Consider the following 26,630-nt stretch of genomic DNA (forward strand, 5'->3'; position numbering starts at 1 on the left):
TCTCGGTGTTGACGGCGGCAGGAATCGCTCAGTTATGGAGCTGCACAACACAGCTCCATTGATGGAACAGTGGTCGCGGCTGGGCACTGGACATCCACCCCCTATTGATTTGAATAGGGGCAGATGTGCAGCCACTATACAGTTAACAAAGCTGTGCTGTGCAGCTCCATAATTGAGCAGTTCTGGCCCCGCCAACACCGCACCATCACCGATCAAACATTGCAGACCTATCCTAAGGATAGGCCATTATTGTTAGCATCCACGATAACCCTTTTAACAATCACAATCCTGGCTCAGTCACAATCCATGTCACTTCAGGCAAAAGAAATGGGGGGAATCAATTGCGCCAGATCATAGAATCATAGAATGTTAGAGTTGGAAGGGATCTCCAAGGACATTGTATCCAACTCCCTGCTCAATGCAGGATTCACTAAACCATCTCAAAAAGATTGTTTTTTGGCAGACATTAAACAGATATAAATGTTCAATGTTAGCGTACATAGTATACAATGCGCAAAGAACTTTTTGTGAAGTAAAATGACTTTTAGTTCTGCTTATACACATCACAGTCATTAGTATTGAAGATAAGATATTCAGGTTTATACGCCATGGCTACATTGCAGTACAACCTATTGTCATTCAATTTTTTGATAGGAAAGAAAGTAATAAATATAGGAAAACAAGGCAACAAAATAACAATGTTCCCATGTAATGCAGATACTGTTTTTTGTGTGCAGAAAATTTGCTGCATTGAACTAGACAAGCAAAGTGGATGTGATTTCATGAAAACTCCTGCTCACTGTACATCTAAGGTCTGTTGAAGACTGGTTTCACATGTCCTGACTCCTGATATTTCCGGTACCGGAGATGTCAGTGTCCGTGTATCTTTGTATGTTATACTTACGGCCTACGTGTGGCTACCATGTGCTGTCTGTGTGCCGCATCAGTACTACACGCATGGACGCCAGGGTATCAGGGGTACACTAAGTGCTGTTCATGCTAAAGACTACTCTCATCATTCTCCTCTGCTCTGCCGATGATCAGAGCGAGCAGGGGAGAATGATGAGAGTTATATTCAAGTGATAGGAGAGTCAGCAGGCTGCAGCTGAAGTGACTATTTCTCCCATTAGCCTACACCTGCTGCCACTAATAAGAGTGAGAGCAGGAGCGGCTGATGGGAGTATTCATCAGCTGGCGCACGTTCTATATATAAAGAAACACATAAAAAATCAGGTGTGTGTTCCCCTGTATTTTTGATAAACATCCAGGCAAAAATCACAGCTGAGGGCTACAACCCTCAGCTGTCAGTGTTAGCAAGGCTGGTTATCTAGAATAGAGGGGTCCCCACGCTGGTGTTTTAAAGTTATTTTTATAAATTATTTTAAAAAACGGTGTGGGGGTTGCCCCCAATTTTGACAACCAGCCTTGCTAAAGCAGACAGCTGGGGGCTGGAATTCTCAGGCTGGTAATGGACCATGGATATAGGCCCCCAGCCTAAAAATAGCAGCCAGCAGCCACCCAGACAAAGCACATCTGTTAGCGGTGGCAAAAGGGGTTCATATTTGTGGGGTTGATGTCTCCTTTGTATTGTCTGGTGACATCAAGCCCAAAGCTAAGTAATGGAGAGGTGACACCTGTCCATTACTAATCCTATAGTTATACGGTAAATAAAGACACAGCAAGTATGAAGTCCTTTATTTAAAATAAAACAAACACGGACTTTTTACATTTTTATTTAAAAATAGATTCATCTAACATCTAATTCCACTGAATCCATAGACTCCTGTAATAAAAAAATAAAAAAATAACAATATCCCTCACCTGTCCGTCATGCTGTCCCACACCATAATCTATGTCTGGGGGATAAATAGTTTTCATCCTGAATGGTGCCAAGTACTACTGTCCAGGCTGAGAACCACTGATGAATGACCTGCTGCAAGCACAGCATCATTGATCAGCGGTGACATCATTGAAGTTACCGCCAGTGAGGCTGCATTCCCAGCTGGACTGAACTGCGGTGACCTCAGCACCGTGGGAAAAAGTCAATGATGAGGTCACCGCAGTTCAGCTCAATGAGTTTACAGCAGAATACGGAGAGACATTCTCACCATGATCTGCTGTGAACTCACTGAGCTGAACTGAGGTATAAAGAACTTTATACTTGCTGTGTTTTTATTTACTATATAACTATAGGATTAGCAATGGATAGGTGTCTTATAGACACCTTTCCATTATTAAGCCATGGGCTTGATGTCACTAAACAATAATATAGGTGATATCAACCCCATAAATATGAACCCCACATGCCATCGCGATAGGACAAGTGGGAAGAGCTAGGCAAAGCACGAGAACTGGCGCATCTAAAAGATGTGCCTTTTCTGTGCAGCTGCAGGCTTCTACTTTTAGGCTGGGGGAAACTACATCAATGGTCCCTTACCAGTCTGAGAATATCAGCTCCCAGCTGTCTGCTTTACCAAGGCTAGTTATGAAAAATGGGGGACCCCATGCCATTTCTTTTAAATTATTTAAATAATGAAAAAAAAAAGAGCATGAAGACCCCTCTATTCTTGATAACATAACCAGCCTTGCTGAAGCTGACAGCTGAGGGTTGCAGCCCCACAGCTGTGAGTTTTGCCTGGCTGGTTATAGAAAACACAGGGGAACCCATGCTGAATTTATTTATTTATAAGATGGGGGCCGACTGATGAATACTCCCATCAGTCGCTTCTGCTCTCACAGTTAGTAGCAGCAGCAGGTGTAGGCTGACGGGCGTAGTAGTCCCATCAGCTGCCGCCTGTTGTCATCATTGTTATCACTTTAATATAACCTTCATCATTCTCCCCTGCCTGTGCTGATCGCCAGCAGAGTGGGGGGGAATGAGAGCTGTCTTCAGCACCCAGCGGGGAACAGCGCTAACTGTACCGCTGCTTCTCGGGTGCCGGGATGTGTCACATGGTTGATATCGTAGTGTGTCATCCGTGTGTACGTGTGTGGGATGTTTTGCGGCCCGTGCTGCTGGTATAAAACAGACATGTCTATGTGTGGGTCACATGGAAACACACTGACATGTGCACAGCAACATAGATTTCAATGTGTCTAAGTCTGTAGGTGTCTTTGGCATGTGTGAAAACTGTCACCACACCTACCGAACGCACTGAACTGTGCATTTCTTTATCTGTACGCTTACATGGGGAGCCTGAGAAAATGAAGGTAAAAAAAGTTTTTACCCCTCTTAACATATTACAATCATCATATTATACAGCATTGTGTACTTACAATTGCTCATTTTGCCTTTCTACCCAGTTAATTCTTCTCTTTACCATTAGGTCTATGACATCATGTGATTAAAAGCTGACAAGCATAATCCTTCTAAGGCTACTTTCACACATCAGGTTTTTTCTGACAGGCAGGATCCGGCTATTTTTAGAAAAAACGGATCCAGCAAAATCAGGCGCCGGAACCGTTTTTCTCTCATTGAATTGTATTAGCGCCAGATCGCGCCGCATGGCCTTCCGTTTCTTCCGTTTTTTGCCGGATCCGGCAAAAATTTTGATTCCGGCGTCTGGAAAAAAACGTCTCTACTAACGTTTTTTGTCTGCGGCGAAAAACCGGCGCTTCCGGCTTTTTGCCACAATGGAAGTCTATGGGCGCCGGAATGCGCCGGATCTGGAAAAAGATGGATCCGGCCACCGGATCTGTTTTTTTAAGTCTGCGCATGCTCAGATCCACTTGGCCAGCCCCCAAGAAACAGATATAAATAATAATAATAATAATAAATTTTATTTTTATAGCGCCGACATATTCCGCAGCACTTTACATTTCAGAGGGGACTTGTACAGATGATAGACATTACAGCATAACAATAATCACATAGATCATAACAGATACCAAGAGGAATGTGGGCCCTGCTTGCAAGCTTACAATCTATGAGGAGAGACACGAAAGGTGGGTGGTAACAATTGCCCTGATTGTTTGGATCAGCCATATAAACCTGCTAGACGGATCCGGTGGAAAAACGGATGTTTCTTCAGTTCTCCAACATTTACGCAGGATCCGTTTTTTCTAAAAATAGCCAGTTCCTGCCTGTCGGAAAAAACTGATGTGTGAAAGTAGCCTAAGCTCTATATGGAAATCGGAAGTCTCTTCCTCCTGACAGGGACTTTTGCAGTGACTCATGAGTCATGCAGGGAGGAGAGAACAGCTGGGTATGGAGTTGATGAGGGGATTGATTTTTGCAGGGAAAAGAGACTTCATGTTTATACATAAAGCCCAGAAAAGAAGAATTTACTGGGTAGGAAGGTAAAATGAGCAATTGTAAGTACACAATGCTATGTAATATGATAATTGCGATGTACAGGATAAAAACTTTGGTGGGAGGAGGAGTGCTTCTTTAAGTGGAGAATTAAAGCTTTTCTGTATACCCCCCCCACCACACATTTGTAAAAATGCTGCTTCAAATTTGCACTGAAGATGAAGATTGTTATTGAGTATGTTGTTACATAAAATGTGGCTAAAGTGCAGCAGAATAAAACCGCATTAACACTATGTGTGAACATGGCCTTGGCATGCTGCAATGTGATGTGTGAGCCTAGTCTGAAAACTCATGCAAATTAGAGAAATGTTTTCATTATGCTGTTGAAATTGGCTAATGACCTTGTTTACACTTATATTATTTTTTACAGCTTGTTTGTGTTGTGGAAAATATATTGTCCAGGTGTTAATTAGAAGTGAATGGGAATTATTATATATATCATATAAGAAAGTTATTAAGGGTTTTCTTTGCTGATTTAAGTGCACTCAACAGTTTACACAGCTCACATACAAATTTTCCTTTAGGATCTGTTCACATGTTCGTTCATCCTTTCCAACTATCTGTTCCATTTACAACAGACAAACAGAACAGATATCAGAATTAGGCCGGGGTCACACTAACCGACGCAAAATACGGTCCGTAGTTTACAGGCGTAATACGGATGAATGACCCCTAAATAGTGCTCCGTATGTCATCCGTAAGCAAGGTGTGGTCGCGTATTTTGCGCATGTGCGCATCCGTATGTAATCCGTATGGCATCCGTATGCAATCCGTATGGCGAGATTTTCTCGTCGCCTTGCAAAATGGACATATAATATATATATATATATATATATATATATACACACAAGTCATTGAGACAAACATATATATATATATATATATTTATATTTCACAGAGTTCTTCATAGCAGAATAGCCACTAATTAAATTGTCGGCTTCTATCAAATCATTCCCCAACCCGACATGAAATGACACATGATTTACATTCAGTAAAGCATTTCATTTCATGTTTTTTAATATGTCCCTGACTAATAATTAGATGAGGGTTTGTGTGCAAAATTTGGGAGTTGTAGTTGTTATTTTAAGGGGTTAATTCGTTGGTAAAAAATGCATTGGCTTCCCATTGCCCTATAGTGGTGGCGAATGGGTTAATCTAACAAAGGGTTAATATCACCTTACAATCGAATGGTGGCATTAACCCTTTGTTAGATTAACCCACTCGCCACCACTGTAGGGCAATGGGAAGCCCACGCATTTTTTAACAATGAATTAACCCCTTAAAATAACAACTACAACTCCCAAATTTTGCACACAAACCCTCATCTAATTATTAGTCAGGGACATATAAAAAAACATGAAATGAAATGCTTTACTGAATGTAAACCATGTGACATTTCATGTCGGGTTGGGGAATGATTTGATAGAAGCCGGCAATTTAATTAGCGGCTATTCTGCTATGAAGAACTCTGTGAAATATAAATATATATACATATATATATATATATATATTTGTCACAATGACATGTATGTATATATATATGTATTCTATGTGTAGATATCTATTCTTTTGTTTCTTTATTAAACCTGTCAGTGTGAGTTTACTGTATAGCGCACTGAATTGCCGGCTTTTCTAAAAGACACCGGGTGCGTATTTCTCGCAAGTCACATGTGTGGTCCGTGTGTAATGCGTATTTTTAGGGCACCCATAGACTTTCATTGGCGTATTACGGGCGTAGTAAGCTGACAATCGCAGCATGCTGCGATTGGCATGGACCGTAGAATACGCCCGAGAAATATACGGCTGTTGGGAGCAAACCCATAGAGAATAATTTGTCTGTGTGTAATGCGTGCTTTTAACGCCTCTCACTCGTCCATATTCCTCGCCAGTGTGACCCCGGCCTTAGTGCCCTGTGCTCCTTTTAATTTATACAGAGTCCGCTCCATCTAGTTTCCATTTGGTGTCAGTTTTTAATAATTCCTGCATACATAACTTTTTCTTCCATTCTAAAGATAATAATCAACAAATGAAAACCTGATGGACCCCATGTTAATCAATGGAGCCCCTCTGCTCCTGTTTGAAGTACAAATGCCCAGAATGCTAATTCCATTGATCTGTAACATTGTTATAAACAAACATGTGAACATAGCCCTATTGTGGTCATGCATGTGAGGTGGGTTCGGGAATGGGCGGCCATGTTCTTGTGATTACCAGGAATTTCAACAGTCCCACCAATCTAACGTTTAACACCTTGGACTATATGGGAGAGAGGAATTTATCAAGATTAGTGCTTCCTACAAGCATTTTGCACCTAGAGCCACAAAATAGCAATTGTAGGGCAGCACCTCAACACAAACTAATTAATATGTATGTAGGGTTGCAAGTATGCCAAAACTGGGATGATCCCAGTCCTCCATAAGATCCAAAAGTGAAGAAAGCGATAACAGCATCCTCGGTAGTATCTTCTTTATTAATACTTAGGGGAGACAGCAACGTTTCGACCTCATAAGATAGACTTATCTTTCTTGTAGGGTCAAAACATTGCGCTTTCCCTGTACTACTGTATGAGATGTAGTAATAAAGATGATTTTTTTTTTTGCTATCGTGGATGCTGTTAACGCTTTCTTCACTTTTGAATCCAAAGCCTAGTGGAGTAAGGTCTATCAAATTTATTTAGATGGGCATCTTAGTAGAATAAAGCCCAGTTTATACCATACATGCTAGATCATAATAATGGTTGTCTCATCAGAAATGACTTCCATTTGCACTTTCATATATCAGATTTACAATATAAGCTGCAGATGAGCATTCTCAGCCAATCTAAAGTAAAAAAAATGTATGACTTCCTTATCGGTCCGATGAGAATACTAGACACTTAAAATACAATATGTTCAAGTCGTCACCGTGACGCAAGACAATAATTAATGGCAAACAATGTAAAAAGCAAAAAAAAAAAATCATGTTACATACTTCAGATTTGAATCTCTTCATCCTCCTGTCATGAAGCTGAGGAACGAGTTGCAGCAAAGGATGCAGGACAGACGACTGAGAGGACATGAAGACAGACAAATGAGCAACAATGGACACCTGGATGCACAGGATGTCTTCATCGCCATTACATGGACAGACGCTAAACAAAAACACTCAACATGTCCCTTTATACCACAAAACTCAAAAAAAAGATGAGAGCTTGTGTTATCTACTTTTCTGGCATTCCTAGAAAAAATAATCATCTGATAAAGAAAGTCAATAACCAGTCATGTTGCTGCTATCTTGATAATCTCCATGCAGAGGTATAACTTCTAGTCTCCAATGCTAAAGCTGGTAAAACTCTCCCAATATAATACTTGTGACTTTTTATCCAGTAGATGCACCTTTGGGCCTCCTCAAGCAGCACGGTCTGGGGGCAGAAGATACTTTGGAACCCCTAAAAGCTGTGCCCATGATTACATAGAAGCTTCAATTATGGTGAACCTACAGGAGTATATTATGCATTTCTATGCTTAGTTGTACAATACAAAATAAAATTGTGGTACTGTGTTAGCCAGAAAAATAGATGTAAATACTTATGTCCCCCCAAAAAAATTGAGAAAAATATTCAAGGTGTGATACCTTTATTGGCTAACCAGAGAAATTATATTTGCAAGCAAGCTTTCAGGGCTCAAAAGGCCCCTTCATCAGGCTGGATTACAAGTGACTCACTTGTAATCCAGCCTGATGAAGGGGCCTTTTGAACCCTGAAACCTTGCTTGCAAATATAATTTCTCTGGTTAGCCAATAAAGGTATCACACCTTGAATACTTTTCTCAATTTTTTGGGGGGGACATAAGTATTTACATCTATGCTTAGTTGTAATAGATGAACAATATGGTGCAGATTTTGCATTGATGATCCTAAGATTAAAAGAAGACTTATGAGGTGAATTATATGAGGTCAAATTATAAAACCTTTCTCAAATGTACAGTACTGTTCAAAAGTTTTAGGCAGGTGTGGAAAAAATGCTGCAAAGTAAGAAAGCTTTCAGTAATAGAAGTTTTAATGGTTTATTTTTATCAATTAACGTAGTCAATAAACGAGAATAAAATTGATTTATTTAAAAATTGATTTGAATCAAAATAATACTTGGTGTGACTCAGTGGCGTAACTACAAAGTTATGGGCCCCGGTACGAACTTTCAAATGGGGCCCCCCATGCCAAAATACACGCACATCTCCGCTCCGTACACCTCGTACACACGCGGCTCCTCTCTATCCACCTCGTACACATGTGGCTCCACTCCGTACACATCGAACCCACGTGGCTCCGCTCCGTACACCTCGTACCCACGCGTCTCCGCTCCGTACACCTCGTACCCACGCGGCTCTGCTCCGTACACCTCGTACCCACGCGGCTCCGCTCCGTACACCTCATACCCACGCGGCTCCGCTCCGTACACCTCGTACACACATGGCTCCGCTCCGCACACCCCATACACACACGGCTCCGCTCCATACACACACAGCTCTACTATGCACACCCCATATTCACACATCTTCGTTCCGTACACCTCGTACACACACGGCTCCGCTCCGTACACCTCGTACACACACGGCTCCGCTCCGTACACCTCGTACACACACGGCTCCGCTCTGTACACCTCGTACACACACGGCTCTGCTCCGTACACCTCGTACACACACGGCTCCGCTCTGTACACCTCGTACACACACGGCTCCACTCCGTACACCTGGTACACACGCGGCTCTGCTCCGTACACCTCGTACACACGCGACTCCGTTCCGTACACCTCGTACCCACACGGCGCCACACACCTCGTACACACGCGGCTCCCCTCAGTACACCTCATACACACACAGTTCCGCTCTGCACACCCTGTACACACACAGCTCCGCTCTGCACACCCCATACAAATGCGGCTGCGCTCTGCAGACCCCATACACACACGGCTCTGCTCCCTACACCTCGTACTCACACGGTTCCACACACCTTGTACACACACAGCTCCGCTCTGCACACCCCATACACACACGGCTCCGCTCCGTACACACACACAGCTCCGCTCCGTACACACACACAGCTAAGCTCTGCACACCCCATACACACACATCTTCGCTCCGTACACCTCGTATACACACAGCTCTGCTACAGCTACCCTGTAAACCCCCCCTGACCCCACAAAGAAACTTTACCTCATCCAGCATCATGAGAACCAGCAGAGTCCTGCATACACAGAGGCTCCTGATCATGTGACTCGTGACTCCTCCCCTCCTGTGACCTCATCACAGGTCCTGTGCACACAGAAAAGGACTTCATTGCAGGCAGGAGGGTGAGGATGGGGTGCATGGCAGGTGGCGGCTCAGTGCGGGAGGTGGGGGGAGTCAAAAATGGGACAATCCCGTGAGAATCGGCAGGGTTGGGAGATATCACGGCCTGACCTACCGGGTCCCTCACTCCCCCCGGGCCCATTCGCAGTGGCGACCGCTGTGATTGTGGTAGTTACGCCCCTGGTGTGACCACTCTCTGTCTTTAAAACAGCATCAGTTCTTCTAAGCAAATTTATCCAAGTTCAGGGATCTTGTGAGATCTGCAATATTCCGGTAAGTTATATGGATATTCTAATTAAAAATAACAAACAGATGATAAGTATCATCATTTTCAAATATGAGTTAAAACTTAGTTATTAACGGAAAAATAAAATAGCTGTGTAGAAAGCGTAAATCCAGCTAAGGAACAGCCAAACTCTGCTACATAGTTGAGGTAGTGGAAGACAGTTTCATCTCAAAGGCCATGCACCATGGCCAGACTGAGATTAGCAACAAGACACAAGGTAGTTATACTGCACCAGCAAGGTCTCTTACATGTGAAGGTTTCAAAGAAGACTGATTTCAAGATGTGTGGATCAAACTCTTTTAAAGAAGCACCAAGAAATGGGCAATGTTGAGGATCATAGATGCAGTGGTCAGCCAAGGAAACTTTGTGACCTGATGATGTCTAGCAGTGCCATCAGCTCAGAACTGGCAGCAGCTACTGGGACCCAGCTACTGTTCAAAGAAGTCTGGCTACAAGTGCTCTTCATGGAAGAGTTGTGGCCAAAGAGCCATACCTTTAACATGGAAGAAAGGCTAAGTGACTCAGCTATGTACAAAAACATAGAAACTGGTATGCAGAAATATGGCAGCAGGTACTTTGAAATGATGTGCAAAAATGTGAAATATTTGGTTGTAATAGAAGGTAGTTTAATCACTGAATTGCCAGAGAGTAACAATAATGAGCATCTGCAGGCAACAGGGAAGCATGGTGGAGGGTCCTTGCAATTTTTTGGCTACATTTCAGCAAATGGAGTTGGGAATTTGGTCAGGATTATTGGTGTCCTCAGTACTGAGAAATACAGGCAGATACTTATTCATTGTGCAATACCATCAGGGAGGCATCTGATTGGCTCCAAATTTATTCTACAGCAGGACAATAACCCCAAACCTATAGCCAATGTTATGAAGAACTATTTTCAATATAAAGGAGAACAAGGATTCCTGGAAATGATGATAAGGCCTCCACAGAGCCCTTATATCAAAATCATCAAGTCTCTTTGGATTTATATGAAAAGACTTTGCATAAAAAGGGGTAATAAACCCAACTCACTCTAGGAGTAGCTTACCTATAGTACTTGGTCATTACTAAAGAGACACATCTCCCTACAGCAATCCAATATTGTGTCATGTTATATTTTGCTCTGATCCCTGCAGTATTGCTTGACAGCCTCTGTTCCTGCATGCATTTTTTACATTACGTTTGTTTAATTAATGACATGTAATAAAAGTGTTATTTATGGCTCATATACTCGTTGGGTTTATCACCTCCTTTTTTGGTCCAATATATGAGTTTGAGTTTGCAAATTCCTAACTTTCCTATCAATGGGCATTCAGTGTACAGGATTTGCATAAGCCTACATCCATAGAAGATTTGGTCTAGCTGTCCAAGATGGTTGGAACAACCTCCTTGCCAAACTCATTCAAAAACCTTGTGCAAGTCTATCAAGAACGATTGATGCAGTTTTGATGCCAAAGGGTGGTCACACAAAATATAGATGAGTTTTAGTTTTCTCTCTTGTTCATCTTCTTTCCATTTTGTTAATTTATAAAAAAATTATAACATTTCTGTTTATGAAGCTTGCAGCATGTTTTCCACACCCAACTAAAGAGTTGGGACAATAGAGTATATATTTAGGAAAAGTATACAAAAAACTTCCCTAATATAGTAATAAAAGCTTTAGCCGCTTGAGAGACGGACGCTGAAGTCATCCAAAGTTAGGATCAAAATCGTCTCACCATTTTGACAACTGTGTGGCTCTGAGCTGGTAGACCCCACTTTGAAGGAGGAGACTGTGTGCACACTGTCTTCATGCTGAGTGTAATGGTTTTTGTTGCAATGTAAGGTTGATTATTGTATATTAAGGATCGTCAGGGGAGAAAGATGCTTGATAAAACAGCTACAGAGGTAAAACCTGTCACAGCTTCTCATCAGTGTGTATTTAGTGAGATACACTGCTAAACCTTTTAGAGACAGTTATGTCCTCCTCTAGTTGTTTAACCCTTTACATGCAGTTATTTCCTCGTCCAGTATATTAACCCTGAATATATTGACTATGCAGTAAAACCTGGCATCTCTGTAATTGTTTTTTTTAATCTCCTAAGCGATAGGTCCTCTTTACATAATACTTCTGCTTATATGATTCCAATAGCTAAAAGAAGAAACTGGGTTAATTTTATTTAACTACAACTTCAATGGACCTAATGATAAGATATTGGAAGCAAAAACATGTGATGAGGTATAAAACAAAAAAATGCAAAAAAAACAGTGATAGTTCATATCCAAATGTCATAAATGTCAATCAGGCCCTAGGAACTCATTCTGCGCCACCTATATTAGGTATTTTAGGACACTTTTTTGACTCGGTAGAAGGGGGCAGAGCTTAAATCTAGCACTGTGTGCCAATATCTGGGTTGCATTAAATTAAACTATCTACAGTAAATAGTTGACACCATTAGTGAATCTGCCGCAGTAAATCAAGCAAACGTGCAACTGTCACCTAATGGATCTGAATAGGAAACCAAATCAGATCTCAGGTTTTCAATATATGGTGCAGTGCCTGAAATTACAGTGTTTGAGAATGGGAAGGTACCATATACTCAAAATAAATTGACTATTAAATACAGTCACACTTTAACTAATACTGCCTCTATGTAGAAAACAAAATTAGACAGTGTGTGTTAGATTTGGCCTATATTGCATAAGTTCTACACATGAGCCTATAATAAATAAATATGCGCCTGTAGATCTCCAAAGCAACTTCTCCTGTTCTACACTCTTGAATACTATCAAATAAGGCATGCAAGTCTGTTTTATTTGCAGAAATCATTTATAGATTTGTCTTAATTCATTTGCACCAAAAGGGAGATGCAACTTACCATATGTCATATATATACAGGGTGGGCCATGTATATGGATACACCTAAATAAAATGGCGGTGGTTGGTGATATTAACTTCCTGTTTGTGGCACATTAGTATATGTGAGGGGGGAAACTTTTCAAGATGGGTGGTGACCATGGTAGCCATTTTGAAGTCGGCCATTTTGGATCCAACCTTATTTTTTCCAATGGGAACAGGGTCATGTGACACATCAAACTTAATGGTGACAGTTTTCTTGCTTAGGGTGTCTTGCATTGAAATCTGCTGCAATGACCTGAGTACTGCATTCACCAGATATCAACACAATTTCTATCTGCTCCTGCAACATGTCAATGACTGTAAACAAAGAGAAACTTGTAAATAACTCATGAAAGAATAAAGTTATGTTAAAACCAAGCACACCATTGATTTTCTTGTGAAATTCTCAATAAGTTTGATGTGTCACGTGACCCTCTTCCCATTGGAAAAAATAAAGTTTGATCCAAAATGGCCAACTTCAAAATGGCCGCCATGGTCACCACTAGTGTTGAGCGATACCGTCCGATACTTAAAAGTATCGGATCGGAATGGATCGGCCGATCTAAAAAAAATATCGGGTATCGCCGATTCCGATACCGGAAGTCCCATTCAAGTCTATGGGACTTCCGGTATCGGAATAAGAAAAACCCTATTTTTGCATTGTACAGCCTCTCTGGGGTCCGTAAGGGCCTTTTGGGGGGCTGTGCCGGCCTGCCGGGGGTCTGTGCCGACTGCCCGGGGGTCTGTGCGGACTGCCGGGGGTCTGTACCGGCCTGCCGGGGGTCTGTGCCGACTGCCCGGGGGTCTGTGCAGGCTCCGGGGGTCTGTGCCGACTGCCCGGGGGTCTGTGCGGCCAGCCGGGGGTCTGTACCGGCCTGCCGGGGGGGCTGTGCCGGCCTGCCGGTGGTCTGTGCAGGCTCCGGGGGTCTGTGCGGGCATCGTCCGATGGGACTACAAGTCCCATAGGGCGATGCCTGCTACCATGACAGTGATTGACACATTAGCCAATGATGGGACAGTAGTAGTCCCATCATCCGGCTAATGTGTTGAATGTAAAAAAAAAAAAAAAATACATGCTACATACATGCAACATGCATACTACATATATACTACATGTAACATACATGCTACATACTACATACATGCTACATACATACTACATGCTACATACATGCAACATGCATACTACATACATGCAACATATATACTACGTGCATGCAACATACATGCAACATATATACTACATGCATGCAACATGCATACTACATATATACTACATGTAACATGCATACTACATATATACTACATGCTACATACATGCAACATACATACTACATACTTGCTACATACATACTACATACATGCTACATACATACTACATACATACAACATATATACTACATGCATGCAACATGCATACTACCTATATACTATATATACTACATGTAACATACATACTACATATATACTACATGCTACATACATGCAACATACACACTACATGCTACATACATGCAACATACATACTACATACATGCTACATACTACATGCATACTACATACATTCTACATGCATACTACATACATACACTACATGCATGCAACATACATACTACATATATACCACATGCATGCAACATGCATACTACATATATACTGCATATATACTACATGCATGCAACATACATATATACTACATACAATACATACATATAGACATACAGTACATATAACATAGAGTACATACTCACCGTCACTTGTCACTTTGATCCCCGAAGCCATTGTCGCCTGAGGAATAAATATCAAAATAAAAAACCACCAATATACTTACCCCAATCCGCAGAAGTTCACGAGGGTCCCACGTCGATCTTGCGTGGAGAACAGCAGCATCAGCTGATGATACCGTTCTCTACCAGCTCCAGTAATACAATGATGGAAGGTAGGTCTCCTTCCGCACTGTATTCCTCCACCACTGTAAAAAAAAAGTCCCTAGTCTCACTTTATGCCATTGCTGCGTGGGAACGCAGCAATGGCATAAAGTGAGACTAGGGACTTTTTTTTTTTTTACAGTGGTGGAGGAATACAGTGCGGAAGGATACCTACCTTCCGTCATTGTATTACTGGAGCTGGTAGAGAACGGTAGCATCAGCTGATGCTGCTGTTCTCCACGCAAGATCGACGTGGGACCCTCGTGGACTTCTGCGGATCGGGGTAAGTATATTGATGGTTTTTTATTTTGATATTTATTCCTCAGGCGACAATGGCTTCGGGGATCAAAGTGACAAGTGACGGTGAGTATGTACTCTATGTTATATGTACTGTATGTCTATATGTATGTATTGTATGTAGTATATATGTATGTTGCATGCATGTAGTATATATGCAGTATATATGTAGTATGCATGTTGCATGCATGTGGTATATATGTAGTATGTATGTTGCATGCATGTAGTGTATGTATGTAGTATGTATGTAGTATGTATGTAGTATGCATGTAGTATGTAGCATGTTTGTAGTATGCATGTTGCATGTATGTAGCATGTAGTATATATGTAGTATGTATGTTACATGTAGTATATATAGTATATATGTAGTATGCATGTTGCATGCATGTAGTATATATGTTGTATGTATGTAGTATGTATGTAGCATGTATGTAGTATGCATGTAGCAAGTATGTAGTATGTATGTTGCATGTATGTAGCATGTAGTATATATGTAGTATGTATGTTACATGTAGTATATATAGTATATATGTAGTATGCATGTTGCATGCATGTAGTATATATGTTGTATGTATGTAGTATGTATGTAGCAAGTATGTAGTATGTATGTTGCATGTATGTAGCATGTAGTATATATGTAGTATGTATGTTACATGTAGTATATATAGTATATATGTAGTATGCATGTTGCATGCATGTAGTATATATGTTGTATGTATGTTGCATGCATGTAGTATATATGTATTATGTATGTAGTATGTATGTAGCATGTAGTATGTATGTAGCATGTATGTAGTATGTAGCATGTATGTAGTATGCATGTAGTATGTAGCATGTATGTAGTATGTATGTTGCATGTAGTATATATGTAGTATGCATGTTGTATGTATGTAGCATGTAAATTTTTTTTTTTTTTTTTTTACATTCAACACATTAGCCGGATGATGGGACTACTACTGTCCCATCATTGGCTAATGTGTCAATCACTGTCATGGTAGCAGGCATCCCCCAATGGGACTTGTAGTCCCATCAGACGATGCCTGCACAGACCCCCGGAGCCTGCACAGCCCCCCGGCAGGCCGGTACAGACCCCCGGCAGGCCGCATAGACCCCCGGGCAGTCGGCACAGACCCCCGGACAGTCGGCACAGACCACCAGCAGGCCGGCACAGCCCCCCGGCAGGCCGGTACAGACCCCCGGACAGTCGGCACTGCCCCCCGGCAGGCCGGTACAGACCCCCGGGCAGTCGGCACAGACCACCGGCAGGCCGGCACAGCCCCCCGGCAGGCCGGTACAGACCCCCGGACAGTCGGCACAGCCCCCTGGCAGGCCGGTACAGACCCCCGGACAGTCGGCACTCGGCACAGACCCTCCGAAGGCCCGAACTGATGGCGCATCATGATGCGCACAGACAGCGCATCATGATGACGTCATTTCGGCAGCCAATCAGAGCCACAAAAGTGGCTCATTGCATTTTGGACTTCCGATTCCGGTATCCGATACGAAAAAAGTATCGGTACTCGGTATCGGAATTCCGATACGGCAAATATCGGCTGATACCCGATACTTGCGGTATCGAAAAGCTCAACACTAGTCACCACCCATCTTGAAAAGTTTCCCCCTCCCATATACTAATGTGCCACAAACAGGAAGTTGATATCACCAACCATTCCCATTTTATTTAGATGTATCCATATACATGGCCCACCCTATATATATATATATAATATAATAATACACCACACTACATTTTTGCAGTAATGAAGAAGAGCTATTAATCAGATAGATATAAAGATAATTCAAATGCATTGAATGTCTACTAATGAGTACAGATCCTGAAATGAGAATTACTGTGTATCAAAGACCACAGTTCAGGAGACACTATTGTACTTCTTATTAAGCTATTATGAGTAGTGTTGAGCATTCCGATACCGCAAGTATCGGGTATCGGCCGATACTTGCTGTATCGGAATTCCGATACCGACTTCCGATATTTTTTCAATATCGGAATTCGGCATCGGAATCGGAAGTTCAGTTGATTGACGGCCTGACGTCATCATGATGCGCGGTGTGTGCGCATCATGATGCGCCGTCATTTCGGGCCTTCCGGGGGTCTCTGCCGGCCTGCCGGGGGGCTGTGCCGGCCTGCCGGGGGGCTGTGTGGACTGCCCGGGGTCTGTACCGGCCTGCCGGGGGGCTGTGCCGGCCTGCCGGTGGTCTGTGCACCCTGTGGGGGTCTGTACCGGCCTGCCGGGGGGCTGTGCCGGCCTGCCGGGGGGCTGTGCTGATGTCCGGGGGTCTGTGCAAGCATCGTCCGATGGGACTACAAGTCCCATCGGGCGATGCCTGCTACCATGACAGTGATTGACACATTAGCCAATGATGGGACAGTAGTAGTCCCATCATCCGGCTAATGTGTTAAATGTTAAAAAAAAAAAAAAAAAAAAAAAAAAATACTACATACATACTACATGCATGCTACATACATACTACATGCTACATACATACTACATATATACTACATACATACTACATACATGCTACATACATACTACATGCATGCTACATACATACTACATATATACTACATACATACTACATACATACTGCATGCTACATACATACTACATACATACTACATACATACTACATGCATGCTACATACATACTGCATGCTACATACATACCACATACATACTACATATATACTACATGCATGCTACATACATACTACATGCTACATACATACCACATATATACTACATACATACTACATATATACTGCATGCTACATACATACTACATATATACTACATGCATGCTACATACATACTACATGCTACATACATACTACATATATACTACATGCATGCTACATACATACTACATATATACTACATGCATGCTACATACATACTACATGCTACATGCATGCTACATACATACTACATACATACTACATGCTACATACATACCACATATATACTACATACATACAATACATTCATACAATACATACATAGACATACAGTACATATAACATAGAGTAACATACTTACCAATACTTGTCACATTGTTCCCCGAAGCCATTGTCGTCTACGGAATAAATATTAACATAACAAACCACAAAAATACTCACCCATGATCCGAAGCAGTCCACGAGTGTGTCCCACGACGATCTTGGGTAGAGAACTGCAGCATCAGATGATGCTGCCGTTCTCTACGGGCTGCAGGAATCCAATGACGGAAGGTAGGTATCCTTCCGCACTGTATTCCTCCGCCACTTAAAAAAAAAAGTCCCTAGTCTCACTTTATGCCATTGCTGTGTGGGAAATTCCCACACAGCAATGGCATAAAGTGAGACTAGGGACTTTTTTTTTTTAAGTGGCGGAGGAATACAGTGCGGAAGGATACCTACCTTCCGTCATTGGATTCCTGCAGCCCGTAGAGAACGGCAGCATCATCTGATGCTGCAGTTCTCTACCCAAGATCGTCGTGGGACACACTCGTGGACTGCTTCGGATCGTGGGTGAGTATTTTTGTGGTTTGTTATGTTAATATTTATTCCGTAGACGACAATGGCTTCGGGGAACAATGTGACAAGTATTGGTAAGTATGTTACTCTATGTTATATGTACTGTATGTCTATGTATGTATTGTATGAATGTATTGTATGTATGTAGTATATATGTGGTATGTATGTAGCATGTAGTATGTATGTAGTATGTATGTAGCATGCATGTAGCATGTAGTATGTATGTAGCATGCATGTAGTATATATGTAGTATGTATGTAGCATGCATGTAGTATATATGTAGTATGTATGTAGCATGTAGTATGTATGTAGCATGTAGTATGTATGTAGTATGTATGTAGTATGTATGTGGTATGTATGTGGTATGTAGTATGTATGTAGCATGCATGTAGTATATATGTAGTATGTATGTAGCATGCAGTATATATGTAGTATGTATGTAGTATATATGTGGTATGTATGTAGCATGTAGTATGTATGTAGCATGCATGTAGTATATATGTAGTATGTATGTGGTATGTATGTGGTATGTATGTAGCATGCAGTATGCATGTAGCATGCATGTAGTATATATGTAGTATGCATGTAGCATGCATGTAGTATATATGTAGTATGTATGTAGCATGCAGTATATATGTAGTATGTATGTAGTATATATGTGGTATGTATGTAGCATGCATGTAGTATATATGTAGTATGTATGTAGCATGCAGTATATATGTAGTATGTATGTAGTATATATGTGGTATGTATGTAGCATGTAGTATGTATGTAGCATGCATGTAGTATATATGTAGTATGTATGTGGTATGTATGTAGCATGTAGTATGTATGTAGCATGCATGTAGTATATATGTAGTATGTATGTAGTATGTATGTGGTATGTATGTAGCATGCAGTATGTATGTAGCATGCATGTAGTATATATGTAGTATGTATGTAGTATGTATGTGGTATGTATGTAGCATGCAGTATGTATGTAGCATGCATGTAGTATATATGTAGTATGTATGTAGCATGTATGTAGTATGTAGTATGAATGTAGCATGTATGTAGTATGCATGTTGTATGTATGTAGCATGTAATTTTTTTTTTTTTTTTTTTTTTTACATTTAACACATTAGCCGGATGATGGGACTACTACTGTCCCATCATTGGCTAATGTGTCAATCACTGTCATGGTAGCAGGCATCGCCCGATGGGACTTGTAGTCCCATCGGACGATGCCTGCACAGACCCCCGGAGCCTGCACAGCCCCCCGGCAGGCCGGCACAGCCCCCCGGAGCCGGCACAGCCCCCCGGCAGGCCGGCACAGCCCCCCGGCAGGCCGGCACAGCCCCCCGGCAGGCCGGCACAGCCCCCCGGAGCCTGCACAGACCACCGGCAGGCCGGCACAGCCCCCCGGCAGGCCGGCACAGCCCCCCGGAGCCTGCACAGACCACCGGCAGGCCGGCACAGACCACCGGAGCCTGCACAGACCCCCTGGCAGGCCGGCACAGCCCCCCGAAAGGCCCGTACAGACCCCAGAGAGGCTGTACAAGGGCAGGAAAGGGTTTTTCTTATTCCGATACCGGAAGTCCCATAGACTTGAATGGGACTTCCGGTATCGGAATCGGCGATACCGATACTTTTTTTAAAGATCGGCCGATACCATCCGATACGATACTTTGAAGTATCGGACGGTATCGCTCAACTCTAATTATGAGATATTAAATAAGACACACTAAAACATATTTCATAACAAAAATCTTAGATGCTTAGCATTTGCTAATAATAAAGCACAGTCCTATGGTAATTACAGAACATTAGCTCTGCAAACCAGATATTCGTGGGCATAGAGACTATAGATATATTTTTTCTCTACATAAATATTTATTTTTCCCAGTAAGCTCTGTCACATTGTTAGCGCTGCTCCACATAACAGGAATTCTACAAATGGTTGTGACTCTAGGCAGAATTCATATTTAGCAGTGTTAGCACCCAGCAGGTAGCCACGAGAACAAATCCTAACAAGGATGCCTTCAGATGTCTGCAAACAGCACAGTGTTGTTCAGACTAAATATGAAGTGAAAGAATACATCTGTGTAATAAGAAAGCAACCTTTGAGTTAAGGATCGAATTCTAGGTTTCTTCCTTTTCGCAGTAGCTTATTTCCCCACAGATCCGCTGTGCTTTACCTTTTATTGTGTTTTCTTCTAGCACAATCATTAGTAGTCGGGTGTAGAATACTTGATCTACAATCTTTCACAATTCTTGACATTTTCGCTACACCATTATTGGAGTAGTGGAAAACATTCATTAGCATTGCGTCCGGTGGGCTCACTTAGCTGCTCTTCGAGGTAGACACAGGCACACATGGGGTTAAAATCTCTAGGTGGTTTATTGTATCATAAACCAAAAACCCAATATGGTAACGGAAAAACAGCCGGTCTGGCGCAAAAGAAAACAAACAGTTCATGCACAGCCCTGCCCAGTACTTCTAGGACCACACACAGAGCAGCGCTCACAGGGGCTTCAGTATGGAGACTTCCTTGCGTCCACACAACACAGACACACAAGAAAAAAAACTGTCGGGACATTTATTTCCCCAGCCACACCCTTGAGGTGGAGATATGGTGAGTAGGCGTCGCGCCCAGCTCTTTACCTACTTACCTAAAAACCCGCCCATAACATGGCGGCTTAACTCCTTTAGCGCATATCATGCTGAAAAGAAACTTACGGGTTTCTAGTTCACGGAGGAAAGCAATCTCCGTGACACATATCTCCCCTCACAAACAGCCTTGTCACAACATACATATTATTTGCTGGACAATCCTCCCTTATCAAAAGAGGAGTACGTTAGTCCGAAGTTGTTACCACTATATCTGGCTTTTAAATGACTTGTATCCTATATTTCCATCAGTTTCTTCTGCAGGCTCCTTCTCTAATTGTCAGCTAGTAGGGAGACACCACGGCTTACTGCTATTATGTGTGCAATACACTGAACAATGCAAAGATGTCAACCCAGGAGAGTTCTTCACAGCGTGACACATAAATAGAAGGTCACTCCAAAAATGTCTTCTTTAGAGGATGTGGCTTATATAACAGACCTCTAACTTAATTCACACCTCAGACCAGACTACACTGTATACTTCTCACACACACCAGGCTCTCGCTTCATTCATCACAAACAGAGGCATCCACCGCTTCACAACCAAAAAAGCAATTGCTCTCCCACACGTCACTTTACTACTCTCTTCTATTAGGCTGTGTGCCCACGTTGCGTTTTTTAAGGGTTTCCGTCGCATTTTTGCCGCTGCGAAACCGCTTAAAAAATGCTAACAAAACGCATCCCATGCAATCCTATGGGATTCCGCAGTTGTTGTGCCAATGCTGCAGATTTTTTGGCTGTGGAATCGCACAGAGGAAAAATCAGCAGCATGTCCATTAATTTTGCGGAATCGCGGCAATTCTGCCGCCATTGGATTGCATTGAAACGCTCACTTTACGCATGTGCCTATGCCCACCATGCGTAAAGTGAGCGCTTCATGTGTGGAAGGTACCCAGGGTCTGGAGGAGAAGAGACTCTCTTCCATACCCTGCGTACCATATTCCTATAAAAAAATAGAATTAAAATAAAAAATTGGGATATACTTACCCTCTGTTGGCCCCCGGAGTCCTCAGCGGCGCTGCCGGCAAGTAACGTTCCCAGGCGTTTTTTGCGAGAATGACTTCTGATGACGTCACAAACATCATTCTCGCAAAGCACGCCTGGGAACGGAACTTGCCAGCAGCGCCGTTGAGGACCAGGATCGCCGCTGAGGAGATCGGGGGCAGCCAGGAGGTGAGTATATCCATATTTTTTATTTTTTTTAAATTATTTTTAACATCTTATCTTTTACTATTGATGCTGCATAGGCAGCATCAATAGTAAAAAGTTGGTCACACTTGTCAAGCACTATACTTGACAAGTGTGACCAACCTGTCAATCACTTTTCCAAGCTTGGAAAAGCGCTAGCATTCTGCAAGTTAAAAACGCTTGCAAAACGGTTGTGTTTTGCAGGAAAACGCATGCGAATTCCGCATGCGTTTTATCCGCGGTGGGGAGTTGCGGAAATGCTGCGGACAATTCCACAGCACTTCTGCAACATGGGCACATAGCCTGAGAGTGCAATACTCTGAGATTAGAGATCTCAAACACAGGACCCTCGTGCCGCATGCGTGATGATTGCAGCCCAGTCCATCAATCCAGAGGCCGCCGATGCCAGCACTTCGCTCCATTAAATTGAAACGTCTGCACCTTAATACCATTACCAGCCACAAGCCAATCAGAGGCAGCTGACGTCGGTGTTCCGGCACATCAATGCCATGCCGCCCTGGCCGTGCAGGAGGAAGAGGTCGCTCTTTGCCGAGCGAGTTAGGTCAGGTGAGAAGGACTTTTTCTCTGTGAATGTAAAGAGCAGTAACATTGGGAATGTTTTCTACAAGAAGTTGACCAGGATAGGGACATTGCTATATGAAACTGAGCTGCTATAAAATTGTACCATAATTCCTATGATGAATGGCATTAAAAAAAAGCCAAAAATGATCAAAAATTTGTATGAAAAAAATAATGCTATCACTGAAAATGTCAGCTCATCCTGCAAATAATGTGGCCTGTTAAAATTCATTTTTTTCTGTCTGCAGCCCATATACCCAATCAAGTTTTGGGCCCCCGGCACTAAATGACAGAAATCACATATATTAATTTGGGTCTGTTCTTCCCTAACTGCTTTCCCAGCCAGAAAACTACTATCTGTTCTGAGGCTATACAGGTGAGTACTCTGCACAATCCAATATTGCCCAGAAATAGCTATATCTCACCAAGCAAGGAAGGCTGAAAACAGGGTGAGTTCCTGTAAACCCGGGTGTGTTGACATGTCTGACGCAGTTGCGTATTTATCAGATCGTGGTGTAGTGCGGTCTAACATAGCTGTCAGGCAGCTATAACATCAATACTAGTGATGAATGAATACATTCGGCACTATTCGTTACTCGCATGAATAGTACGCTATTCAGGCTATTCATTACTCGGCGAGTAATTTGCTATTCGCCTCGGTATATTTGAGTGACCCGCTCAGCATGTTTGGCGCTTTATTTGCAGCCAATGAACATGCTGGGCTGGCTTGCCAATCACAGTAAGGCTGGAGCCATCTTTGGCCTGGCATTACTGTGAATGGCTGGCCTTACAGCGTCATAGGGGATATTTAATCTCTGCCGGCTCCATCCTGCTTACATTGTAGCCGGAAACAGTGTAGTGTGAGCGTAGGGAGAGTAAAAGCAACTTATAGGGAGAGTTTGTGATTCCAAAAAGCTCTTTTAAGAGCTCATGAGGGTGAAGATTAGTTCTTTGTTAGGTGGAGAAAGCGTAGGGAGAGATTTAATAGGAGGGAGAGTAAAAGGCAGGCACCTGGGTGTTATCATCATGCAAGTACATGCTGCAGATCTCTGCTATTTTCCATTTTGTGTATAGTTTAGTATTGGGAACAGACTGTGGGCATTGGGAGAGATACATAATATTTCTACGTACCAGCATATATATTTTATTTTACAGCTAAATAATATTCCTCAGTGCCAGCATATAGTAAACATCCTTTTTAAAAGCTAATTGCTAAATAATATTCCTCGCCTATTCCTAAAATACCTAATATTTATCTAGCAGTTGTGCGACTGGCGCAAAACCTGCTTAGCTACGCAAACGTCACTTTTTACCAGTAATTTTCCTGAGTCTGCTGTTGGCATGTCTCATAAAGGTGATATAAAAAAAATTAAAAAAATCATATTGGTTAACTAAATAGCGTATCTTTATCTAGCAGTTGTGCAACTTCTGCAAAGCCTGCATAGATACGCAAATGTCACAATTTACCAGTGGCAATAATTTTCCTTACTCTGCTGTTGGCGTGTGTCCTAAAGGTGATATGAAAAAATTAGAATTTTCTATCGGTTAAATAAATAGCGTATCTTTATCTAGCAGTTGTGCGACTGGCGCAACGCATGCAGAAATACGCAAATGTCACAATTTACCAGTGGCAATAATTTTCCTTACTCTGCTGTTGACTGGTTTCATAAAGGTGATATAAAAAAATGAACATTTGACTCTTTGTAGCAGAGGTCATGTACAGATGCCTTTCCCAAGACCCTCACGTGAAAGACATTTTGTCCACCATGAAATACTGGTTGTGCACCTTTCTTGACCCACGGTACAAGGAGAAATTTCCTTCTCTCATGTCGGAGCCAGATGTGCCATTTTCAGTGCATGCATGCCAAAGGGCCGGTGTGGAAGACTTTCTGGAGGGGAATGTCCACCAACTGGGCCATTTTCATGAAACCGTCACATCAGCAAGGGCTATCTGTGGGTTCAACTATGATGAGGAGGGAGAAGTTGACCAAGATGGTGAAGGAGCACTGAAGTGACCATACCAGCGTCCTTTCTGATTCTTTAGTGCCCTTTCACTATTGGTTGTTCAAGCTGCACACTTGGCCCGACCTCTCTTTGTACGCCTTGGAGGTGCTGCATGCCCTGCCACCAGTGTGTTATCTGAGCAGGTTTTTAGTTTGACTGGTACAATCATAACGGATAGGCGCATACACCTGTCAACATACAATGCAGATAGGCTGACACTTCTAAAATTGAACTAGATTTCCTCTGACTTTGTAAGCCCTGCGAATGACAGTAACGTAAATGCAGCCCAAATCTTTTTTTGGGAAGTTGTCTTAACGTCCATGCCTTACCATCCAAACCCATTTTCCTCAGGAAATCACATCCTACTCCTCCTGCTTCTGCAACAAGTACTTAGTGGTCATACAGTATATGTATACCCCACGTGTGTAATATTTTTTAATTTTTGGAAACTATTGTGTAGTAGTGAAACTTGTACTCCCTATCTCTACCTATTCTAATAACTGTAAAATGTATTGTGAGGTCCCCATCATGGTCTCTTTCAACGTGTGTGATCCAGACACCTTGAGTAATTTTTGGAAAACTTTGCACATTGTGCAATTGTGAACTTGTACTCCTTATCTATCCCTTCCTGCTCCACTATCTCTCTGTATCATACCCTTAAAAGCAGCAGCATGGAGCAAATTATACAGCAAAGCTGTGCAGAGTAGCTGTGAATGCAGCACTGGGGTGAGATAAAATACTTAAGAGCTGTAGTTTTCTGCATCAGAATACTTCTCCCCTTTCTCATCCCTCTCTAAAGATGTCTATAGACCGCACGTAATCTTATCCCGCCATGAACTGAAAGTCTGTCTTGGCCATAAGAATTTGAGAAGAGGATTCTCTTTTTAGTTTATAAAATTTATCATATTTGCTTGTACTAGTGACCTATGCAAAGTCTATTGAAGAAGCAGAGCCATCTTTTTTCTACCCATAAAATAGACATATTTTCAGTGCTTAGTGCTGCAATAAATAGGTCCCTCGGTTTAAGCTTATACATTGGTTCCAGTTTTTTATCATGCTGCAAATGCCAAAATCAAGTACATGACCAAGGGGATGTCTAATATTAGGCTGCTGTGCCTGAGGAGATAGTAATAGGAACGTGTGAAATCTGCTGGAATTTGGAACCATTACCTTCACAGATACATAAAATTGAGTTAAGCATACCTTTAACTCATTTTCCTTAGTTTATGAAAAAACTAAAAGGATGTAGTAAACTGCAATAGACAAATGTTTGCCCTATCCACATGAAAGAACAATAACAAAGATACACTATTGATATTTAACGAAAGTGAGTGAATACTTGTTTCATCACCTATTTATCCTTTTCCTTCTATTTATTCTTAAACTATCACTATATCATAGAGATCTGCAACTACGTTAAGGTAGTTGGTATATAGCCTGTTCTGCCCATTCATGTGCAGCAAGACATTTCTTATGTGCTGTTCCAGCTATGGCCATTAGATGTCATAGTTGCCCTTCTCTTTCCTATTCAAGTGTTTAGAATCCTTTCCCTTTAATGGCTAATCTGTTCAGAACCGCCCCTTCATCTTCCAGAACTGAAGCATGTAGCCATTTTCCCTCGGATCCCTTAGCTGTTCACACGTGTCCTGTTC

General features: G+C 42.2%; 1 protein-coding gene across 5 annotated transcripts in view; it reads right to left on the bottom strand.

Annotated features, from left to right (window-relative positions):
• Positions 1-26,630, bottom strand: part of NMU (neuromedin U) — a 131,118-nt gene that overhangs the window by 17,126 nt on the left and 87,362 nt on the right. For 3 of the 5 annotated variants that reach the window (XM_073583563.1, XM_073583561.1, XM_073583562.1), the window contains one exon: positions 7,283-7,357. The exons of the other annotated variants lie outside the window; for them this stretch is intronic. In XM_073583563.1, coding sequence (XP_073439664.1) covers positions 7,283-7,357 — 75 coding nt within the window. The remainder of the gene's footprint in view (positions 1-7,282; positions 7,358-26,630) is intronic. 5 annotated transcript variants of the gene reach the window in all.

The sequence above is a fragment of the Dendrobates tinctorius genome, unplaced genomic scaffold (assembly GCF_039654945.1).
Source record: "Dendrobates tinctorius isolate UK_male_01 unplaced genomic scaffold, ASM3965494v1 ptg000079l, whole genome shotgun sequence".
Taxonomy (NCBI): Eukaryota; Metazoa; Chordata; class Amphibia; order Anura; family Dendrobatidae; genus Dendrobates; species Dendrobates tinctorius.